The sequence below is a fragment of the Leptodactylus fuscus genome, chromosome 3 (assembly GCF_031893055.1).
Source record: "Leptodactylus fuscus isolate aLepFus1 chromosome 3, aLepFus1.hap2, whole genome shotgun sequence".
NCBI lineage: Eukaryota > Metazoa > Chordata > Amphibia > Anura > Leptodactylidae > Leptodactylus > Leptodactylus fuscus.
The window spans coordinates 155,626,972-155,652,597 of NC_134267.1; the positions used below are offsets into that span (position 1 = coordinate 155,626,972).

General features: G+C 41.7%; 1 protein-coding gene across 2 annotated transcripts in view; it reads left to right on the forward strand.

Annotated features, from left to right (window-relative positions):
- The window catches only part of MCF2L2 (MCF.2 cell line derived transforming sequence-like 2), a 274,167-nt gene that overhangs the window by 237,513 nt on the left and 11,028 nt on the right, over positions 1–25,626 (forward strand). For both annotated transcript variants that reach the window (XM_075268595.1, XM_075268594.1), the window contains exons 27-31: positions 10,393–10,488; positions 16,491–16,583; positions 20,356–20,427; positions 22,131–22,243; positions 23,135–23,247. In XM_075268595.1, coding sequence (XP_075124696.1) covers positions 10,393–10,488; positions 16,491–16,583; positions 20,356–20,427; positions 22,131–22,243; positions 23,135–23,247 — 487 coding nt within the window. The remainder of the gene's footprint in view (positions 1–10,392; positions 10,489–16,490; positions 16,584–20,355; positions 20,428–22,130; positions 22,244–23,134; positions 23,248–25,626) is intronic.

Sequence of the window (25,626 nt, forward strand, 5' to 3'; positions counted from 1 at the left end):
CATTCCAAAGTATGACAGATCATGGTGTCATATTACTGGTATTAGAGATGAGCGAACAGTGTTCTATCGAACTCATGTTCGATCGGATATTAGGCTGTTCGGCATGTTCGAATCGAATCGAACACCGCGTGGTAAAGTGCGCCATTACTCGATTCCCCTCCCACCTTCCCTGGCGCCTTTTTTGCTCCAATAACAGCGCAGGGTAGGTGGGACAGGAACTACGACACCGGTGACGTTGAGAAAAGTAGGCAAAACCCATTGGCTGCCGAAAACATGTGACCTCTAATTTAAAAGAACAGCGCCGCCCAGGTTCGCGTCATTCTGAGCTTGCAATTCACCGAGGACGGAGGTTTCCGTCCAGCTAGCTAGGGCTTAGATTCTGGGTAGGCAGGGACAGGCTAGGATAGGAAGGAGAAGACAACCACAACAGCTCTTGTAAGAGCTAAATTCCAGGGAGAAGCTTGTCAGTGTAACGTGGCACTGACGGGCTCAATCGCCGCAACCCAGCTTTCCCAGGATCCTGAATGGAATACACTGTCAGTGTATTCCCGTATACCCGATATATACCCCCGATACCCGTTCCAACGGTGTGCCCCCCCACCTTCACCCCAGAAATACCCTGCAAGTCCCCTAGCAATAGAATTGGGGCTATATACACCCACTATTTTTGCTACTGCCATATAGTGCCATTGTCTGACTGGGAATTCAAAGAATATATTGGGGTTACGTGCACCCACAATTTTTACTACTGGTATACAGTGCCAGTTTCTGACTGGGAATTCAAAGAATATATTGGGGTTATAAATACCCTCATTTCTTGCTACTGCCATATAGTGCCAGTTTCTGACTGGTAATTCAAAGAATATATTGGGGTTATAAATACCCTCATTTCTTGCTACTGGTATATAGTGCCATTGTCTGACTGGGAATTCAAAGAATATATTGGGGTTACGTGCACCCACAATTTTTACTACTGGTATACAGTGCCATTGTCTGACTGGGAATTCAAAGAATATATTGGGGTTATAAATACCCTCATTTCTTGCTACTGGTATATAGTGCCATTGTCTGACTGGGAATTCAAAGAATATATTGGGGTTACATGCACCCACAATTTTTACTACTGGTATACAGTGCCAGTTTCTGACTGGGAATTCAAAGAATATATTGGGGTTACAAATACCCTCATTTCTTGCTACTGCCATATAGTGCCAGTTTCTGACTGGTAATTCAAAGAATATATTGGGGTTACGTGCACCCACAATTTTTACTACTGGTATACAGTGCCATTGTCTGACTGGGAATTCAAAGAATATATTGGGGTTATAAATACCCTCATTTCTTGCTACTGGTATATAGTGCCATTGTCTGACTGGGAATTCAAAGAATATATTGGGGTTACGTGCACCCACAATTTTTACTACTGGTATACAGTGCCAGTTTCTGACTGGGAATTCAAAGAATATATTGGGGTTACAAATACCCTCATTTCTTGCTACTGCCATATAGTGCCAGTTTCTGACTGGTAATTCAAAGAATATATTGGGGTTACGTGCACCCACAATTTTTACTACTGGTATACAGTGCCATTGTCTGACTGGGAATTCAAAGAATATATTGGGGTTACGTGCACCCACAATTTTTGCTACTGGTATATAGTGCCAATTTCTAACTGGGAATTCAAAATGCGCAAGGCTCCTGGAAAGGGACGTGGACGAGGCCGTGGGCGAGGTCGGGGGAATGGTTCTGGGGAGCAAGGTAGCAGTGAAGCCACAGGGCGTCCCGTGCCTACTCCTGTGGGGCAGCAAGCATTGCGCCACTCCACAGTGCCAGGGTTGCTTGCCACATTAACTAAACTGCAGGGTACAAACCTTAGTAGGCCCGAGAACCAGGAACAGGTCTTGCAATGGCTGTCAGAGAACGCTTACAGCACATTGTCCAGCAGCCAGTCAGACTCTGCCTCCTCTCCTCCTATTACCCAACAGTCTTGTCCTCCTTCCTCCCAAAATTCCCAAGCTTCACAGAACAATAACCCCAACTGTCCCTGCTCCCCAGAGCTGTTCTCCGCTCCTTTCATTGTCCCTCAACCTGCCTCTCCACGTCACGATTCCACGAACCTAACAGAGGAGCATCTGTGTCCAGATGCTCAAACACTAGAGTCTCCTCCATCTCCGTTCGATTTGGTGGTGGATGACCAGCAACCCACCCTCATCGACGATGATGTGACGCAGTTGCCGTCAGGGCATCCAGTTGACCGGCGCATTGTGCGGGAGGAGGAGATGAGACAGGAGTTGGAAGAGGAAGTGGTGGATGATGAGGACACTGACCCGACCTTGACAGGGGGGATGTCAAGCGGGGAAAGTAGTGTGGATGTTGAGGCAAGTGCAGCACCAAAAAGGGTAGCTAGAGGCAGAGGCAGAGGTCAGCAGCTTAGGCAAAGCCAGGCCACACCCGGAATCTCCCAAGATGTTCCAGTTCGTACCCAGCCCCGAAAAACTCCCACCTCGAGGGCACATTTCTCGAAGGTGTGGAGTTTTTTCAAGGAATGCGCCGAGGACAGATATAGTGTTGTCTGCACAATTTGCCTCTCGAAATTGATTAGGGGCTCTGAGAAGAGCAACCTGTCCACCACTTCAATGCGCCGTCATTTGGAATCCAAGCACTGGAATCAGTGGCAGGCAGCAACGGCAGGACAAAGGCCGCCTGCCGTTCACGCCACTGCCACTGCCTCTGCCACTGCCTCTGCCTCTGCCACTGCCACTGCTGACTGTGCTGGCGATGCACTCCAGAGGACGAGCCAGGACACCACTTCATCTGCCTCCGCCACTTTGTTGACTTCTCCCTCATCCTCCCCTGTTCCTGTCTTATCTCCTTCTCCTGCACCATCAAAGGCACCATCAGGCGCTTCTTTACAACAACCCACCATCTCTCAGACATTGGAGCGGCGGCAGAAATACACTGCTAACCACCCACACGCGCAAGCCTTGAACGCCAACATCGCTAAACTGCTGGCCCAGGAGATGTTGGCGTTCCGGCTTGTTGAAACTCCCGCCTTCCTGGACCTGATGGCAACTGCGGCACCTCGCTATGCCGTCCCTAGCCGTCACTACTTCTCCCGGTGTGCCGTCCCCGCCTTGCACCAGCACGTGTCACTCAACATCAGGCGGGCCCTTAGTTCCGCGCTTTGCACAAAGGTCCACTTGACCACCGACGCGTGGACAAGTGCATGCGGACAGGGACGCTACATTTCACTGACGGCACACTGGGTGAATGTAGTTGAGGCTGGGACTGCTTCCCAAACTGGCCCGGTGTACCTCGTCTCCCCGCCTAACATTCCTGGCAGGGACACGAGAAGAACACCCCCCTCCTCCTCCTCCTCTACCGCCTCCTCCTCCGCCACCGCCTCCTCCTCCGCCACCTCCTCCGCTGTTAGATTGACCCCAGCTACGAGTTGGAAACGTTGCAGCACTGGCGTTGGTAAACGTCAGCAGGCTGTGCTGAAGCTGATCAGCTTGGGGGACAGACAGCACACTGCCTCCGAGGTGAGGGATGCCCTCCTCGATGAGACGGCAATATGGTTTGAGCCGCTGCACCTGGGCCCAGGCATGGTCGTTTGTGATAACGGCCGGAACCTGGTAGCAGCTCTGGAGCTTGCCGGACTCCAACATGTTCCATGCCTGGCCCACGTCTTCAACCTAGTGGTGCAACGTTTCCTAAAGAGCTACCCCAATGTTCCAGAGCTACTGGTGAAAGTGCGGCGCATGTGCGCCCACTTTCGCAAGTCGACAGTAGCCGCTGCTAGCTTAAAATCTCTCCAGCAACGCCTGCATGTGCCACAACACCGGCTTTTGTGCGACGTCCCCACACGCTGGAACTCAACGTTTCAGATGTTGAATAGAGTGGTTGAGCAGCAGAGACCTTTGATGGAATACCAGCTACAAAACCCTAGGGTGCCACAAAGTCAGCTGCCTCAGTTTCTCATCCATGAGTGGCCATGGATGAGAGACCTTTGTGACATCCTACGGGTGTTTGAGGAGTCCACAAGGAGGGTGAGCTCTGAGGATGCGATGGTGAGCCTTACAATCCCGCTCTTGTGTGTTCTGAGAGAATCCCTGATTGACATCAGGGATAACTCAGATCACACAGAGGAGTCAGGGATAGCATCCGATCCGTCACAGCTGGAGAGTAGGTCCACACATCTGTCCGCTTCATCGCGTTTAATGGAGGAGGAGGAGGAGGAAGAAGAGTTGTCCGATGATGTGATGGTGATACAGGAGGCTTCCGGGCAACTTCGAATCGTCCCATTGTTGCAGCGCGGATGGGTAGACATGGAGGATGAGGAGGAAATGGAGATTGAACTTTCCGGTGGGGCCAGAGGAGTCATGCCAACTAACACTGTGGCAGACATGGCTGAGTTCATGTTGGGGTGCTTTACAACCGACAAGCGTATTGTCAAAATCATGGAGGACAACCAGTACTGGATCTTTGCTATCCTTGACCCCCGGTATAAAAACAACATCTCGTCTTTTATTCCGGTAGAGGGGAGGGCCAATCGCATCAATGCTTGCCACAGGCAATTGGTGCAGAATATGATGGAGATGTTTCCAGCATGTGACGTTGGCGGCAGGGAGGACAGTTCCTCCAGTAGGCGACCAAGTTCTCACCGGTCCACACAAACGAGGGGCACACTGTCTAAGGTCTGGGACACCTTGATGGCACCCCCTCGCCAAAGTGCCGCCACAGAGGGTCCTAGTGTCACCAGGCGTGAGAAGTATAGGCGCATGTTGCGGGAATACCTTTCCGACCACAGCCCTGTCCTCTCCGACCCCTCTGCGCCCTACACGTATTGGGTGTCGAAGTTGGACCTGTGGCTTGAACTTGCCCTATATGCCTTGGAGGTGCTGTCCTGTCCTGCCGCCAGCGTCCTATCTGAGAGGGTGTTCAGTGCAGCCGGTGGCATCATCACTGACAAGCGCACCCGTCTGTCAGCTGAGAGTGCCGACCGGCTCACTTTGATAAAAATGAACCACCACTGGATAGAGCCTTCATTTTTGTGCCCACCTGTGTAAAGCACCCCAACATGAAACTCCATGTCTGTACTCAACCTCTCCAATTCCTCCGCATCCTCATACTCATCCACCATAAGCGTTGCACAATTCTGCTAATACTAGGCTCCCTCCAACATGATTTCCCCCAACTCTGCTGGTTAGAGGCTCCCTCCACCCTGATTTCCACCAACTCTGCTGGTTAGAGGCTCCCTCCACCCTGCTTTCCCACAACTCTGCTGGTTAGAGGCTCCCTCCACCATGAATTTGCCCAAACTGGGCTGGTTAGAGGCTCCCTCCACCATGAATTGGTCCAAACTGGGTTTTTTAGAGGCTCCCTCCACCATGAATTGGTCCAAACTGGGGTTTTTAGAGGCTCCCTCCACCATGAATTGGTCCAAACTGGGCTGTTTAGCGGCTCCCTCCACCATTAATTGGTCCAAACTGGGCTGGTTAGAGGCTCCCTCCACCATTAATTGGTCCAAACTGGGCTGGTTAGAGGCTCCCTCCACCATGAATTGGTCCAAACTGGGTTTTTTAGAGGCTCCCTCCACCATGAATTGGTCCAAACTGGGGTTTTTAGAGGCTCCCTCCACCATGAATTGGTCCAAACTGGGGTTTTTAGAGGCTCCCTCCACCATGAATTGGTCCAAACTGGGCTGTTTAGAGGCTCCCTCCACCATGAATTGGTCCAAACTGGGTTTTTTAGAGGCTCCCTCCACCATGAATTGGTCCAAACTGGGGTTTTTAGAGGCTCCCTCCACCATGAATTGGTCCAAACTGGGGTTTTTAGAGGCTCCCTCCACCATGAATTGGTCCAAACTGGGCTGTTTAGAGGCTCCCTCCACCATGAATTGGTCCAAACTGGGTTTTTTAGAGGCTCCCTCCACCATGAATTGGTCCAAACTCGGGTTTTTAGAGGCTCCCTCCACCATGAATTGGTCCAAACTGGGGTTTTTAGAGGCTCCCTCCACCATGAATTTGCCCAAACTCTGCTGGTTAGAGGCTCAATCCACCCTGATTTTCAAAACAAATGTTGGTGCCAACCTCAACTTACTACAAGGGCCAAATTCACTGCTGGTGACAAGCTCTCCTCACTGCAAGTGCCAAATACACATGTTTCAAGGTGTTTTCCTACTGTCAGAGAGGTGGTATTGAGTGTGTAAAGTGTGTAGTTGTTAGGCTGTGATGTTGGGGTAATAGAGGGTCTTTGGTGTGTTAGATGCCCCCAGACATGCTTCCCCTGCTGTCCCAGTGTCATTCCAGAGGTGTTGGTATCATTTCCTGTGGTGTCATAGTGGACTTGGTGACCCTCCAGACACGGATTTGGGTTTCCCCCTTAACGAGTATATGTTCCCCATAGACTATAATGGGGTTCGAAACCCGTTCGAACACACGAACAGTGAGCGGCTGTTCGATTCGAATTTCGAACCTCGAACATTTTAGTGTTCGCTCATCTCTAACTGGTATGTTTGGAGTGCTGCTACAGGGTAACAATTTATATTTCCTTTTTAAACCAACTATAAAAATTAGATTATTGTTGGCTGAACTACCTGGTGTGTATGCGGGGCCTCTTGGTTTTTCCCTGATAGCGGATGTCATGGTAGAGAAGGATTGGCGTTTTGGGATTTATAGGGGCCCCTAGACAATCAATATTATTGTGCAATATTTTGGTTTGTGCAATATAATTGATCGTATGTGGGCAATATTGAAAGGTTGTGCAATGTATTGTGTGATGTTCAAAATCTTGAAAATATATTGTGCAAAAGGGATAATATTGTGCCGTCTGTTGGCAATATTGCGCAATTTTTTTGTGTTAGTGATGGGCTTGATAGTGTTCCTTTTACCAATTTCAGGTGTAACCAAAGCGAGGAGTTCATCAAATAATTCTCCGTCCATTCGTACAAAGTTGCGGAAATCATTTGGCTCAATTACTCTCAGTTCATTGAGTAATTTGTTGTGGGTGAACTTCTCCCCATCAGTAAACCACTGTTTGGCCCATTTTCTACCTTTCTGCGAGCCTTTCTTCTTTCCTTTTTTACGACTTGCGGTCACAGCAATTATGACGGAACACAATTCAGTTTCACTCAACATGTTGACTTCTGGCAGGGACTGTTTGCACGATGTGGTTGTAGAGCTGTGCTTGCGATTGCGCAATGTATTGCACAACCTCTTTTGTACAAACTAAAATATTGTACAATAATATTGACCGTCTAGGGGCCGCCGTCAAAATATTGTGCAACCCACATTGCACAATAATATTGAACGTCTATGGGCCACTTATCATTCCTACTCCTTTTATTCTTTTATTCTGAAGGAAACCATTGGCAGAGGTGTGTAATAGTGTCTTCTCAATCAGAATATATGGATGCTCAGCCAAGTGTCCATCTGTTTGAAGTGAGGTCGGGAAGAATAAAAATGTATTTAAACTTTATGACCAATCTTAGTCATCATCTCTTACTATACTGTAGATGCAAAAAAGAATCCCTTCAGTTTATCTATCCATTATAGTGCACAGTAGGGGCTTAATATTAAAGCTTAGTTAAAGTTGATTGCTCTTAATAGGCCGGACTGCAAATGATCTTGTATATGGTGAAGTCTAATTTTTCCATATTCGTTCTCCTATGTTTAGTTTTGGTACCAGTTTAAAAAAGGCCATTCATGAACTTGAAGAATTAAAGGAAGGCAAAATGTACAGGAAAATAATAAAATATCCCCAAACTAATCTTACAATTTCCCTTAGTTCCATTTTGTCTTATTAAGTTCAACTCCTTTGCTGCTGCTAAAGATGGAGATCAGACCTTTGTTTGCTGCAGGATTTCTATAAAATTGCATGTGTTAAGATTATGACAGTAGTGAGGGCCACTGTATTTCTTCTGTACGTTTAGCTTTTATTTCTGGGTTTCGTGTTGCTAATGTCACTTACTTAATGAGAAGATCTGCGCCAATGCCTGTACCTTGTATAGTGTTTTCCTCCTGTTTAGGGTACTCTGCGTCACTGAGTTTACAGAGCTTTGGTCTCAACATAGTCATTGATGTATGGTTATGTGACAACATATCCATCAGTCGTCCCTACTGAATAATACTGTACATAGCAAGGGAGCTAGTGCATGCACCGTGTTACTCAACAGAGGCTGCAGTTGGGCACATTGAGTTATATGATCCTCCAGCAGCAGTCATGGAAGTACCAGAGCTCCATAGATTCAGTCATGCAGAGTGATGTACACAAGGCACATCATACAAGCAAATCTAGTGGGAATATTATATTAGTAAGTGACATTGGGGCAGATTTAGACAGCCTGCATCAGATTTATTACAATGCTGTTTGATAAATCTCTTCTATAATTAGACCATAGTAAAAGTACCTAAAAGTGTCTAAAATACTTTATTATGTGGTGCAGGGTATGTAACACAATGTTCAAATCCGCTCCGTTTGGGGTCCCCAAAAATGAAAATCCAATCCGCTTAAAAGCGGTTACCTGCGGATACCTGTGGACCCCATAGACTATTATGGGGTCTGTTGGGTTTTTCCTAAAAAAAAAAAAAGAAAATGCACCAGAATTCTGTTTTATTTTATGCTAAAAAAAAAACCAAAAAAAAAACTAAGACTGTTGCCCCACGTTGTGGAAACGCAGCTTCTTTTTTTTTTTTGCAGATTTTGCTGTATTTTTTTGAGCCAAAGCCAGGAGTGGTTTAAGGACACGGTAGAAGTATAAGAACTTCTTATATATTTCCCATTAATTTTTTTTAGCCGTTCTTGGCTTTGGCTCAAAAAAAGTAGCAAAATCTGCAACAAAAAAAGCTTTGTTTCCGCAACGTGGACCCTTAGCCTAAGGCTGGTTTCACATATGCGCTCATTGCCCATTTTTCAAGTGGAATGACGGGCGGAATCCCCAAATGGGCAACGAGCGCAGATGCGAACCCAGTCTTAAATGCTGCGAAAATGCAGCATTCTTTTTTTTTGCAGGTTTTGCTGCGATTTTCTGAGCTAAAGTCAGGCGTGAGACCTTAGCCTTACACAGGGTTTTGGGGGTTTTTTAGCACAAATTAAGTCATAATTCTGATGCATTTTGTTTAGTAAATCCCCATATAGTGTGCCGGACATTCTTCTAGCTGAACATATGCACAGTGGAATATGATCTGTAAGTATACAGCTCCATCATGGAGACACAACACCCCAATATGAAGATCCACTGATCTGCCCTCTAGAAAGACAGAAAAATTTATTGCCTTTATTTCAGACATTTTGAGTTCTTTTTCACATCTCAAAATGTGTAAAAAATTACATTTATTTTAAAGGATAAAAAATGAGTTGCATATTGAGGTACATGTCATGTGACGATTATTATAATCATTTCCTTATTGCTCTCATAACATATCTCCCTTGAACTTAAAATCAATATTAAAACTATTGCTGTTCAAGGCATATTTTTTTTTACTTTTTTTCATCTATTATATGGAACAAATCTATTCCATAGGAGGAAATCAGAGTACCTGGAGGAGACTCACATGAACACAATGTGTATTGTCAGTGTTTTAGCGTGTTTTTCACCCATTCATTTCTATGACCTCATACATATGGCCACGTATTATCATGTATGGGGCCGGGAACAGTGAATGGGAGTTTGTGGTGGTTCAGCTACATACAGATGGTTGTGTGCATGTAGGCTAAAGCAACAACATGCTTTCCTATGCTTATATATATGATCTTGAACTTTCAATCCCTTCTATTATTTCATTCATTTTAATGATCTCAATAAATATGATGATTAATTTACTAACTTGTTGTTTGTTACAGCTAACATTTCTTAAAGTACATTCCACACTTTATAACAGATGAACCATTATTGGCATTTAAAGGAGTTTTCTTGGAATTAAATATTGATGACCTATCTTTAGGATATCTGATCAGCGCAGGTGCTACCAGGGACCTCCATCCTGCTTCCGCTTCACACGCCACTGACATCACGTTCAATTATGTCATGGACAGTTTGTAGCTCAGTACCATTCAAGTGAATGTGTCTTAGCTGCAGTACCAAGCACCACTGCTACACAATATACAGTACTGTGCAGTGCTTATCCGAATGCAACAGTCTCTTCAAACAGTTGATCAGAAAGGGCCCTGGTTATCATACCACCACCAATATGATACTGATGACCTTATCTAACACTAGGTCATTAATGTCACAATCCCAGAGACTCCTTTAATGTATGATGGGAATTGTCTTCACAAATAGAACCTGCGCCTCTTCACCATCCAACCTTTCCAACCTTATGTGCTTGCTGGATATCCTAACTAACCTCACTCCCCTCCAGCTTTACTGCTTTCCCTCTCCCTCTTTCCTAGCTGATAATCCTGCCAGTCATAACCTTGAGCGCTCAGCGCTTGCTAGAAAGAGGTTCACTTTGCAGGGCCTTTCGAACCGCAGAGCTCCACCCAAAGGTAACCCGAGCATTTGCACTTTGTGGTGTCTTGTCCTCCACAAGCTCATGAATTTGTTCCATCAGCTCTCACTTTTCATCTTCTTGTATCACTGTTTATGTCCAAACCACTTATCCAGTATACACCATACATACTAAGCATAACCATTATACTGCATGTATATTTCTGACTATGTCTATGAATCTACTGTACTTCTTTCCACAGCAGAGTAATTTTTTCCTTTCGCTTAGAACTACTTTGATGATAAGCAGTATAATGCTTTTAATGTATATTTAAAGGGAATGTGTCACCAAAAAATAACCTATTCTTTTAAATCAGGTTTTATGTTAAACATATTTTTAAAGAATATTTAGTAATTTTTCATGTTATTATTTTTTTATGTTAAAAAGAAAAAGCCACCAGTCACAAAAGGTAATTTCACAGTGTGAGAAGGTAACAGGCAAAGTTCTGTACAGTACGTTAACCTAACTATACGTGTGGCTTACGTCCAGCCACACAAACAAAGCAGGAGCAATATTGTCTGACGGGTCTCAGGGTTACAGGACAGAACCAATACACCTCCTTTCACCTCATGAAACTGCCATGAACTGTAGGCTCTGCAGCCTTCTATGGGTCAGTAATCTACACCTGGGCTGAGGCCTACTCCAGATCTGCCCTGGACCACACATGTTAGAAACCTGGGGCTGATATACCTGGACTCCAGCACTCTGCCTGTTACCTTCTCACAACAGCTTATCTACTTCCCCTCTGTACAAGCTATGGAGCATGTCTAGGAAACTCTCCCATAGTTCTCAGAAACATTGCTTTTATGGCCCATACTCCATTTCCAGGAAACGGGAAGTGAGTCTATTTTAGGCTTAGTGGCAAGAGTTGGAAGTACAAGATTTTTATGATTTTTCTTAAATATAGATAATAACATGGAAAATTCTAATAAACATTACCAAAAAATCTTTAAGGCTAAGTTCCCATGTTGCTGAAACGCAGCTTTTTTTGTTGCAGATTTTGTTGTGTTTTTTTTTTTTTTTTTTTGAGCCAAAAAACGCTGTTTTTCTGCAACATGGGGGCTTAACCCCATTCATGTTACAGCTAATAGATAAACCACCATTAATAGGTATCACTGTATTAGTTCACATTGTGCCTACTGATTGCCTTAACTATGTATGTAAAATATACAACCTATGCTGTCACCAGTGTTGCTTTATTACTTGTACTATTTGTTTGATAAAGAGCATATAAATATATGATAAATCTAAAAAAGAAGTACTGAAAAAACTGCGAAAAAAATCTGCATCCCACATAGCAGTGTACAGTAAAATAATGAGGACAAGCGTACATCAAAAGGAGAAACATTCTAAAAAGTATGTAAATATATGACTGAGATACGCACATAGACACCAACTGTTATCTATTGAGGAAGAAATAAGCCATGTAAATAATATTATGAAAGGGAACATTGTAACACCGGGAAAATATGACAGACACAACTTCTGCAAAATGGAAAGTGTTACATAGCTTATCAATAAAATTATCCCCTTGAAGACTGCCCCAAATTTGACTTTAAGGACAGGGTTTTTTGAGAATATATATATATATATATATATATATATATATATATATATATATATATATATATATATATATATACACTCACCGGCCACTTTATTAGGTACACCATGCTAGTAACGGGTTGGACCCCCTTTTGCCTTCAGAACTGCCTCAATTCTTCGTGGCATAGATTCAACAAGGTGCTGGAAGCATTCCTCAGAGATTTTGGTCCATATTGACATGATGGCATCACACAGTTGCCGCAGATTTGTCGGCTGCACATCCATGATGCGAATCTCCCGTTCCACCACATCCCAAAGATGCTCTATTGGATTGAGATCTGGTGACTGTGGAGGCCATTGGAGTACAGTGAACTCATTGTCATGTTCAAGAAACCAGTCTGAGATGATTCCAGCTTTATGACATGGCGCATTATCCTGCTGAAAGTAGCCATCAGATGTTGGGTACATTGTGGTCATAAAGGGATGGACATGGTCAGCAACAATACTCAGGTAGGCTTTGGCGTTGCAACGATGCTCAATTGGTACCAAGGGGCCCAAATAGTGCCAAGAAAATATTCCCCACACCATGACACCACCACCACCAGCCTGAACCATTGATACAAGGCAGGATGGATCCATGCTTTCATGTTGTTGACGCCAAATTCTGACCCTACCATCCGAATGTTGCAGCAGAAATCAAGACTCATCAGACCAGGCTACGTTTTTCCAATCTTCAATTGTCCAATTTCGATGAGCTTGTGCAAATTGTAGCCTCAGTTTCCTGTTCTTAGCTGAAAGGAGTGGCACCCGGTGTGGTCTTCTGCTGCTGTAGCCCATCTGCCTCAAAGTTCGACGTACTGTGCGTTCAGAGATGCTCTTCTGGCTACCTTGGTTGTAACGGGTGGCTATTTGAGTCACTGTTGCCTTTCTATCAGCTCGAACCAGTCTGGCCATTCTCCTCTGACCTACAATGCATCAACAACGCATTTCCGCCCACAGAACTGCCGCTCACTGGATGTTTTTTCTTTTTCGGACCATTCTCTGTAAACCCTAGAGATGGTTGTGCGTGAAAATCCCAGTAGATCAGCAGTTTCTGAAATACTCAGACCAGCCCTTCTGGCACCAACAACCATGCCACGTTCAAAGGCACTCAAATCACCTTTCTTCCCCATACTGATGCTCGGTTTGAACTGCAGGAGATTGTCTTGACCATGTCTACATGCCTAAATGCACTGAGTTGCCGCCATGTGATTGGCTGATTAGAAATTAAGTGTTAACGAGCAGTTGGACAGGTGTACCTAATAAAGTGGCCGGTGAGTGTATATATATATATATATATATATATATATATATATATATATATATATATATATTGCCTTTATGTAAGTGCCATGATTTGCTACATATAAATTTTTTATGCTATATACCAGGTTATTATAGATGATTTCTGATCTTTTTTAACATCTCTTATTTTTAATTCCGTAAAGAGATTTTTATTTTACATTTTTTAACCATAATGCACCTGCATATATCTATAAGTGGTACTAGGACTACTCAGGCAGTTTATAGGTTATACCTAGGTATAATAATATGAAGTATGGCAGGACAGCCCTGCTTTTTTCCATGGACCTTGGGTTGTCCTGCCTTGCCTATCGAATTTTAGGATTTCCCAACTCTCCTTTTATTTGCTGCAGTAAGAGTAGGGCTGTGGCTGTGTATTTCAGCCATCTCCTGATCTCATGGGCACAGTAACAGTGCCCGTGCAATGAGAATGTTTGTCATCATGACCTATATACTTGGCATCAGTCAGCAATAACTCCTCAATGTAAGTGAAGTGCCAGTGTGAATGCGTTACTGGCATTCCATTCACTGTTATGGGGCAAGCAAGCTGGTGCTTCATTCACATTGGGTGAGGCATGGGGGACATGCTGTTTCCCATGTTCTCCTCAGTACTGGGGGAAAAGTATGATGAACCCCCAGCAATGAGATGCTTATCCTTTATCCTGTGGAAATAGGATACATGTATTTAATGGTACAACCCTTTAAAATTTAAAATAATACATACACCTTGGTTTCTGTTTCCACTGTTTATAGACTATGGTAGAGATTAATCAAATCCATTACACTTTTGTGGTGTAAAATAGTCACAGATTAGTGATTTGTGACTATTACTTGTGATTAGGTATTAGTCACAAGGAGTGGTGCTGGGTATAGAGTGTGGGTGAGGCTACCAACCATGCCATATTTATTATCGTTAAACTCAATTATTTATTATCAGTGCTGGGTGCTGGGAGGAAGCGCCTAATTCATGACCAGTCTGCACTTCTTTCATCATGAATTAATCCCCCCCCCATGTTTGCAACCATTTTTGTTATTGATTTAATGCAACAAGATGAAAGGAAGAAATTTTGCAAATAGTCTCGAATAAAAAAAAAAATCCTACATACCATGGAGACACATATATGTTGTAGGCACAAACAGGTATAACTTTTCATTGATACATGGGGTAATAATGTGAACGTAGAAAAGACATTTAAGGAAGTGTGAATATAACAGTTAATTATGGACATGTATCATCTCAGACAGTTTTACAGTATCTCTAAAACAAGCCCACATAAACATGTAACATAATATCCCAATAATTTGTGGCTTTATGTGTATGCAGCAATGTGTATTATGGGTTTGCATACTTTACAAGTAAGAAAAATATTTGTAAAGATAGAAAGCTGTGAAGAATTTTGCTTCATGACCACTGATGTATACTGCTGTATAAGCAAAAGTCCAAATACAATAAAAGAAAAGCAACAACTAGAAACTTGGAAATACTGACAATCCAGCAATTCTTATCTAAAAGGAAGAAATTAAATAGAGAAATACAATACTACATATATAACCTCCTCTACAATAGTGTGCTATCCATGCATACAGTCTGCCATTCTCTACCATTGTTACCCTTTGTTCACATCTGCGTTCGGTATTCTGTCCGGGGAGTCCACATGAGGACCCCCCAAACAGAATACCAAACGCAACGGCAAGTGGTGAGCTAGTGAAAGCACATGGACCTAATAGACTATAATGGGGTCCGTGTGCTTGCCACAAATCATGCGGACAGAAAAGTAGATTGTGAACTACTTTCCTGTCCGGATGATCCCTGTGGAGATCTGGCGGCAAGCACATGGACCCCATTATATTCTATGGGGTCCATGTGCTTTCACTGGCACACCACTTGCAGCTGCGTTTGGGATTCTGTTTGGGGGTCCTCATGCAGACTCCCCCCGGACGGAATACCAACACAGATGTGAACAGGGCATTACTTAGTTTAGAAGCATATATTGCCTTGGTAAGGACAATGATGGGATAAAAGTGTTTTTGAGTAAGTTCACACAGGGTTTTTTGGACCAGATTTTGACGCAGAATCCGCCTCAAAAGAATGCCTTCCATTGACTTCAATGGGAGCCATTCGCTTCTTTTTTCCACTAGTGGTTTCTTTGGAAATAGCTAGCATCCTCTTTGCAGGTACTGTAAATGTTGCTGTTTTTGTCATGGCATATCCACCATGGAAAAATCGTGGGGTTTACGCTATGTGGGACCCCAGCCTAAAACTTGGTCTGTGTGTTGACCAAGTTTCACTAATATAAGTGAAGGAGTCACAGGGCGACATGGTGAGTTGAAGCCAAAATTGGTGCATGGCCTTAAATTTAGTTGTCTACAAATTTAAATATATTTATGTTCATAAAGTTTTAATCCATAAATTACATGTACATTTTTGTACTGCCCAGGAAAGAACAGCAAGCAAAAGTATGGCAAATTGTGTTTAATACGCATGTGGTTCCTGGCCAGATGGCTCAAACTAGTGAAACGACTAATGCCAATAGCATTGCAAAGTCTAAAGGATAAAATGTGTTTGCACTAGATATGTAGACATCTGGGAGATGCATATTGCTGATTGATAACAGTGGTATCAAAAATTAAATAATTGCGCCATATGTCTCACAGGCCTCCCAAGCGTAAGATACAAATTGATTTACAATGAAAGGGCAATCTACAGTAATACTCAGAAACTAAATTAGATTTAGACTTTTTGCTCCTAATAAATATTGTTTTACATCTCTTTGGCTATTGCTTTAAGAGAAATATAGTTTAGCATTTTGCTTATTGTTATTTTGTCACTATGCTGGTGTCAGTAAGAAAGACTTGTGAAGGTGCTGCTAACACTGTACCAGTGAGTAATTCCCTTGTGGAATTGTAGGACATATTTCTTTATATATGCTTTATTGCTACTGAATTGACGGGTTGTTGTTAGGATGGGCATCGCCTTGATGAATGTCATTGTCCTTCATGTTCACATAATGCATATGTTTGTTCATGTTACAAGAAGCTTTTGGATCTTTCACTACAAAGTTACCTACTGTAATATATTTTGACAAATTCTTGCTATACATCTGTGTCCATCAGAGTCAGAATCTAAGGAGAAAGAAGTTGCCCGTCGCTTTTCTTTAGCTTCTTCTATCAGTTCAACATCTATTAAAGTTCCCACTCGCACAAAAGGTAGTGAACTTAAACCTTTCCATCCATTCTAACAATAAACCATCCATTCTAACATACTGTTTTCTTGCAGTTGTGCCTATACATGACTTTCTGTTTTCTTATGTGTCATAGGGTTGAAATTCTCTTTAGGAATATCTATATGAATATTCTCTCAAGGTTTCAAAATGTGTAGGTGCAGTTAGGTAAATGAAAGGACAATAATGTAAGGTGGCGTGTGAATACATAAACTTCATCTACCTAGTTTTTCAGTACTAGAGACACCATACTGACGGAATGGCTGAACTATAACTTGGCACACATGTAGCCATGCAAAACTGGTGCAGATTAGTATTTTTTTTATTTATTATAAAAGCTGGATGTTTTAAAAGGCAATAAATCTGGTTTTCTATCCTTAGGATAGGCCATTAATATCCAATCATTAGGGATCTGACTCTTGGCATTCCTGCTGATTGACTAGTTGGGGATGCGGTGAGAGCAGTGCATCCACTTCATTGGCTATGCAGCAAGCCATCTACATAGATTCACTTGTGTAGGTTATTGCAACTTTTCCTAATTCACGTGATAGCAGATCAGTGGGGGTTATTGGAATCAGCTGCCCTAAATCTGTTATAGATGGCCTTTTCTAAGGATACATCAATGGTTTGATCTTGGAAGGCACCTTTAGTCGTCTACCAAGGATCTCTAGTTTCTATGATAAAATGCTAAGCAGTTAAAAATAAAACAACGCCCAAAAACTTATGTACAGTTTCCATAGATAGAGATATACAGATTAATTACTTTCTGGAACATATAACTAGTTCTTATGAATATTTCAGACCAGGCGTGACAGGAAACCTAAGAAATACTAGTTTAGACATGACAAGAGATAAAGTGTAAGCACAGTTATCACATATTGTGAAATATCTCAAGTCTTCTCTTGACCCATTATCTCACCATCTCTAAATTGGAGTTCTCTAGAATAGTTAGAGCAACAGTAAACTAACACGATGAGAGCTATGTGTACAGACCTAGTACAAAAACAAATAATAGTACACTAAAAATTCACTTTTATTAATATCAATGCCAAAAGTTACCTAATAGAAAGCTGTTCAATTGTGAGATGCTAAACATCATAGGGGGTGTAGAGGATGGAGACATATAAGTAGTGTGCACTTAGGTGGTAGTCGTGTAATAATAGGTACAGTGAGACCCTCTAGTAGACTATGTCATATCCAGGTCCCACTTAAAACATAGTTCACATAACACCACATCCACACCAATATTGTTACGTGCACACAAAACGCACAAAGCAAGCTGGGGGTCAGTAAAGGACCGACCAGATCCCTAACTAGCCACTAACTTGAGGGCCTACATTACACCATAACTAATGTCTAACCGTCACAAACACACAATAGTGGATAAACATACTAAAATGAGTCCCCCATTCAGTCTGATGCGTTTGAACTGAACATAAACCAGTTCATCAGAGGCTATTAGGACTTTAAGGTGTATACAGATAATATATACTCCTGTCAATGATTCTGAGCGTAACGTGCCTTGCCACTCGGCTAGTGTTATATGAAGCCGCTTCGATTTGGTAACTTTTAGCGTTGATATTAATAAAAGTTAATTTTTAGTGTGCTATTATTTGTTTTTGATTCTCTAGGACAGTTACTATAGTTTAGAGATGACCAGTAATGCCACGGTTTTCACACATTTTTATATCTCATCTTCCTCTGTGGAAATCATGTCACAGGTTAATAACAAAACTACATTAATCGGAAATTATTATTTGTGACCTGTCTTAAATAAATTTGGGAAAATATGTGATTGTCAGTAGATATGCAATGAACTTTTTAAAAAGAACCTGTCAGTTTTCGTTACTTTAATCTAGTAAGAATCCACAGCAAAAAACACATTGATCTGATGCATGAGTCACACAAGTTATTAAGAACCTAACGTTTGTGAATCATGATATTAAGTCAGATTGCAGGGTTAGTAACAAAATCACAAAGCTGGTACCAACAGGACATTTATAGAGCTTTCACCCCCACTTACTCTAGGGAGTTTTTCTCTAGCTCCCACCATTCCTGAGTCGGTGCAGTTAGTTTTGGTGTCTGAGTTAATAATTAGGTTCTCTAGTATCAAGTAGGTGGTCTCATGGATGTTCTGGAAATGGGGTATGATTCTAAGCTCCAATCAGAAGCATCTACTGTAGTGTCAGAACTCAGAATCATGGCCTTTGCCTGCTCCAGTCTGACACCACCTACCTGACTGTAGAGAACCAAATTATCATATCGGGCACTGATTGTTCAGGAATGGTGGGGCTAGAGAGAAAATGAAAGTATATAAAGAACTGGAGTTAGTGGCGGTGGAAAAGTCCTATTATTACTTTTATATTGAGCTTCTTTTCTTAACTAACTTTGGGATTTCATTACTGCAATTTTACCATTAATGTGATTAATTACTATATGTAATGCAGTGGATTATTACTAGATGGAATTATTGGGCCTCAACAAGCCTGCCACAAGCATGCTCTCAATTTATAAAACAAAGTCTCCAGTAACATTATTGTTAGCTTCTTCTAGCATGTCTGTTGTAGTAAATACATAAATTTCCAATGAAATAACAACTCTAGAGCATTTTTTGTAGAATTCTGCTTTACTTCGCACCAAAAACTGGTGTATATGCTTTCCACCTTATTTTCTGTGTTTGATACACTTTTAACAGTTTGTTCGCCTTGTTCGGCATGTGGGTGGGGGTTGTTGAAATGGAGGTGGGGCTTAATATGCTAAGCTGTGATTCAGCAAAAGAGGCCAAAATTTCAGAAGTTGCACCAAGATTTCACCCATTTCATCAAATATTTTCATCTAAATTCTGTTGGAAACTAAGTCAACTTAAAAGTGGTGTAAAGTTAGACTAGACATTCAATCAGTGTTAGCTATGTGACAGTAGGTATGGACGTGTCATATTGACAAGGGGAATGGCCAAATTCAGTTAATTTCCAAGAAGAATAACAGAGGAATGACACAGTGCAGATAAAGATGGGCGAACCGCTTTGGCATTAGCCAGGTTCGACCCGAATATCCCAAATTATTATTTTTTAATGAAACAGAACCATTGGGGGATTAATTTTGTATTTTCTAAGATTGTATGCATTGTTGTAAATTATTTTACTCTGTGGTCTCTGCAGACCCAACAGTATAATATGTGGAGGGCCAGGGGAGGTGAAAAAAAATTAAACAACATTTATAGTCACCATCCCTCGCTTCTTATGGGCCTTCTCACAGTGTCTGGCACTTTCCTGATGACATCATGTACCTAGGGTCACCGCTGAGGCCTGTAAATGGGTCACAGTGGTCATATGAGTATGCCAAGAGTCATAATGCTCGTCCAAGTCACCACTGAGGCCATTACTGAGGAGACCGAGCGAGAGAGTGCTGAACACTGTGAAGAGGCCCAGGTGAGGGAATGTGAGTATAAAGAGGTGAGGGAATGTGAGTATAAAAGCTCTTTATTTTGTACATCTCCCCTGGGCCTCCACCTATTATATTCTAACTTGTTCGACCTGAAATGAATCAGGGAGCCGAGCCACCCGAACCCAAAAACAAAACTAATTTTGGGAGAGTTCACTCATATCTAAATGCAATCTAACAAGAGCTGCTCCAAAATTGTTATTTCATGGTAAATGTTTAATAAAACAAACATGCTGGGAGAGCTGACTGGTCTTCTAAGCCATGTAAAAGATAGCCATTTTCATTTTAAAAATTTTCCACATTTGTAAACTCAATAGGTCCACTTGGCCCAGATGTTAAAGCAAAAAGGCATGAAATTAAGAGCGACCCAACACCACTGGGTCTTGAAGGTATAAGTGCTGTGATTTTGCATGTATGTGTAGTTTTCTGTAGTGTCTTGCACAGAAAATGTAGTGTATTTGTCTTTTTTTCTGTAAATTATACTGTTACCATAGCAAGAGAGTGGATATTGGTTATTATGATGTCCCTGTTATTTCTTGAATGTGGTTGATTAAAATAAATAAATAAATAAATAAATAAATAAAAAAAATCAGTGAAGTGACTTACTGTTGGTTAGGATCTGAAATGATCCCAGGCTGGGGTCTACAACTCTCCTTAATTGTAGTTTTGTTGTATGTACTACAGCTCCTAAGACAGCTTTGGGTACTTAAGACTTAGCTACCAAAAAAATGGATATGTTTTTCAACCATAAAGGGGTTGTCCATGATCCCATTTGTTTTGGCTACTGATGACCAATCCACAAGAGTGGGGTCCGACACCCATCTGCCTTTGAGAAGCTGTATACAGAGTATATGGCCAGAAGCAGCTCTGCTCATGTTCAAGTGAATGTGATCTGACCTGCAGTTCACTGGCGCCACTGCTATAGAGCCGTGCAAGAATTTAGTCCTTGAAATCCAACTCTATTTTCTATCTTTCCCAACATCTGCCGTCAGGGCGCATTTGGCGGCCCCCATATACATTGAATGATTGACTGTCCATCTAATAAGTATGGACAACTTTAGTGAATTTGGGTCTCTTTTACAGTCCTGGCCACATTCATACCTTGTGTTACTTTCTCTCCCCTGTTTCTGCTAAGTGTTACTTCTGCTATATAAAGTTAGTTTGTACGGAAATCATTCACACTGTATTTAACACATAGTTATACTTTAGTTGGTTTTTTTTTTTGCTTTGTACTTGTAGAGAAAATATCAATGCAAATAAGAATAATTCAAAACAATATGATATAAATGGTCTGTTCATCACTGGCCATGCATGATTTTTCTTATTTGTTGCATGCCTCTTGTATATTTTGTATTATAAATGTTGGTGTTTTTTGTGATTATTTATGCATGTTGTGTCCTCAGAGGAGACGTATTAGATATATGAACATTACAAAAGGCTTGATGTCCTTGTATTCTCCATTTCAGTGCAGTTTCTACATTCCATTAGTTATTTCTGTAATATATACAGTATTTTCTCATGAAATGACCACCATGTGACCTACTTCAAGAAACAGACACTACTCCAATTGTAGTGAAAAAGTGAGGTGCTTTATTCACCCATAGTACAGCTTCTAAACTGAAGCATGTGATCTAGCTAAAATAAAAGGGAAATAGTCACTATTGCAATCTTCAACCGTTTTAATATCAGTATAAAATGATGTAATAGGGCTTATCTTTAACACACTGTATCCATGGTGCCACCAATATCGTTGGTTCTGTTGACTCTTATTACAACACTCATTGTATTGCTGTAACATACTGTCATAACGAGACTAAAATTCCCTCTTGTATTTGAAGCTTGTTGAGACATGATGCATAAAGTGTTTAACAGAAGTAAAGCCTACAGTTCAGTATATAGCCTGCACCTGTCATTAGGAGTATCAACCTAAAGGCAGTTTCCCACTACATCAAGCTATAATATATTGCAAGACCATGTCATAACTTGCTGTTATGGACTATATTGCCTATCCAAAGCTGTAACTTGCTGTGCTGGGAAACATTTTTAACATTAAAGAACAACCATGTCATTTACATTTTTGTTTTTTCTATAGATTGGCCAAAGCATCTTAATTCTCTGGAAACGTATGAAGATTTTTCTGCTATTCCTTCTAGCAATGATGAACTGTCAAATTCAGATATTGATGAAGAATCCACTACAACCAAAGTAACGTATTTCTACTCTACATAGGGGTTTCCTTATTCTGTAGGTTTTCCTAATGGTAGAATTTTTTGCAAAATGCTGTCACGATAAGAGATACCACATGGATGCTGTTATTTTCAATAGGGTCCGTCAGGATCCATGTGTATCCGTCATATGATGATCTGTCCTTCTGAGGATTCCAGTTTTGTTTGTATAATGCAAGTGAAACTGCAGTTCATTACTTGGCTCGTAGTAAAATGATGCTCCGCAGATAGTTTGTGCTCTCAAATCTATGTAAATTATACATACATATTACATTTCTGTTCTTTGTATGACCATTACAATGGATTTTCAGATACACATGGACTTTACAGTGTAATTTCCTTATGGTAGATTCACATATTTACATTAATAAAAAGGCCATTATAATATCATATGGCATATTAAAGGCCATTAAATGCAATATTATTCTAATATTGACAATGGCCTCATGTCTTGCTAAAAAAAAAGGGAAATGAAGCAATGTTCCTACAAAGATGGATAGACATATATAACTGTAAATAAATGTATAAATATATATAGAGAGAGAGAGAGTGAGGGAGATCCTTTGTTACCTGATTTTAGTAACACATCTTTTTTGTGTTGGTCAGTTATACAGTATAAAGGCAATCAGGACTGTATAGAAAATGAGGCTGTGGGCTGCCAGCAAAATATTGCTTCACCCCCTCCCCCATTTCACTGTTTCTTTTCCAGTTTCAGCCTACAAAATATTATATAGTAGTAGCAATGTAATGATACATGCAGCTAGTTCTTCATAACAACTGTGCTTCCTATGTAGTATATTCTGCAACTACTGAATGTTATAGAAATTGACCTACACATATCTACATATACTGTTTTGTCTTACTGTTGCAGGTTTCTAGCCTTTTCTGTGTTGAAAGTAATTTTGAGACTTGCTCACCAACAGCCTTTTGCCTTAAACCAGGGGATGTAGTACAATTTCAGCAATGTGGAGAGAATGGGCAGTGGTAAGTATAATAAAATCTAATGGTGGGAAATCATGTCTTCAGCCTAATAATGATAATAATAATCTATTTATATATCGCCACATGTTCACAGCACTGTGCAAATCAAAGGGTACACGAGCAGACAATATACAGTGCCTTGCAAAAGTATTCGGCCCCCTTCAACTTTTCAACCTTTTGCCACATTTCAGGCTTCAAACATAAAGGTATAAAATTTTAGTTTTTTGGGGAAGAATCAACAAGTGGGACACAATTGTGAAGTGGAACCAAATTTATTGGATATTTTAAACTTTTTTAACAAAGAAAAAAACTGAAAAACTGAGCGTGCAAAATTATTCGGCCCCCTTGCATTAATACTTTGTAGCGCCACCTTTTGCTGCGATTACAGCTGCAAGTCACTTGTGGTATGTCTCTATCAGTTTTGCACACCAAGAGACCTAAATTCTTTCCCATTCTTCCTTACAAAACAGCTGGAGCTCAGTGAGGTTGGATGGAGACGTTTGTGAACAGTAATTTTCAGCTCTTTCCACAGATTCTCGATTGGATTCAGGTCTGAACTTTGACTTGGCCATTCTAACACCTGGATACGTTTATTTGTGAATCATTCCATTGTAGATTTTGCTTTATGTTTTGGATCATTGTCTTGTTGGAAGATAAATCTGCGTCCCAGTCTCAGGTCTTTTGCAGACTCCAACAGGTTTTCTTCCAGAATGGTCCTGTATTTGGCTCCATCCATCTTCCTATCAATTTTAACCATCTTCCCTGTCCCTGCTGAAGAAAAGCAGGCCCAAACCGTGATGCTGCCACCACCATGTTTGACAGTGGGGATGGTGTGTTCAGGGTGACGAGCAGTGCCGCTTGTACGCCAAACATATCGTCTTGCATTGTGATCAAAAAGTTCGATTTTGGTTTCATCTGACCAGAGCACCTTCTTCCACATGTTTGGTGTGTCTCCCAGGTGACTTGTGGCAAACTTTAACCCCTTCCCGACATGCGCCGTAATAGTACGGCGCATGTCGGGTCTGTATCTATGGCGACCGCCCGGGAGCCGGGCGGCCGCCATAGCCGCCGGGTGTCTACTGCTTTAAGCAGTAGACAACCGGCTCTAATGCCTCCGATTGGTCGGAGGCGCCATTTTCCCGGCGGCGCATGGGCGCCGCCATTTTGCCCGGGATCGCCGGCTCCTGGAGCATACTCCAGGGCTGACGTCATGTTGCCATGACAGCCGGGAGCCTGTACAAGGCTCCCAGGCTTGTCTGCAAAGTCTCTCTTTTGCAGGCTGGTCTATGCAGCCTGCAAAAGAGAGGATGATTTTTTGCAATGCATTGCAATGCATTAGCATTGTAATGCATTGCATTAGTGATCAGACCCCCTGGGGTTCAACACCCCTAGGGGGTCTAATAAATGCAAAAAAAAATAAAAAAAAAAGCACAAAAAAATATATATAAAAAATAAAAAGTATTAAAAGTTCAAATCACCCTCCTTTCCCTAGAACACATATAAAAGTAGTTAAAAACTGTGAAACATATACATGTTAGGTATCCCCGTGTCCGAAATCGCCCGCTCTACAAATCTATAAAAATATTTTTCCTGTTCGGTAAACGCCGTAGCCGGAAAAATAGTCAAAAGTGCCAAACCGCTGTTTTTTCACTGTTTTGATTCTGCTAAAAATTTGAATAAAAAGTGATCAAAGCAATAACATTTCCCGAAAATGGTAGAACTAAAAAGTACACCCGGCCTCGCAAAAAAAGACGCCCTATGCATCCCCGTACACTTACGTATAAAAAAATTACGGCCGTCGGAATATGGCGACTTTTAGAAAAAAAAATTTTTAACACAGTTTTTGATTTTTGTTAAGGGGTCAAAATGTAAATAAAACCATATAAATTCGGTATCCCTGGAACCGTACCGAAACACAGAATATAGGAGACATGTCATTTTGGCTGCACAGTGAACGCCGTAAAACCAAAGCCCGTAAGAAAGTCGCAGAAATGCATTATTTCTTCAAATCCACCCCATTCTGAATTTTTTTCCTGCTTCCCAGTACATTATATAGAATAATTAATGGCGGCATCATGAAGAAAAATTTGTCCCGCAAAAATTAAGACCTCATGTCTCTGGGAGCAGAGAAATAAAAAAGTTATGGGGTTTAGAAGGAGGGGAGTCAAAAACGAAAAACGAAAATCAAAAAATGCCATCGGCGGGAAAGGGTTAAATGAGACTTTTTATGGATAGCTTTGAGAAATGGCTTTCTTCTTGCCAATCTTCCATAAAGGCCAGATTTGTGCAGTGTACGACAGATTGTTGTCCTATGGATAGACTCTACCATCTCAGCTGTAGATCTCTGCAGTTCATCCAGAGTGATCATGGGCCCCTTGGCTG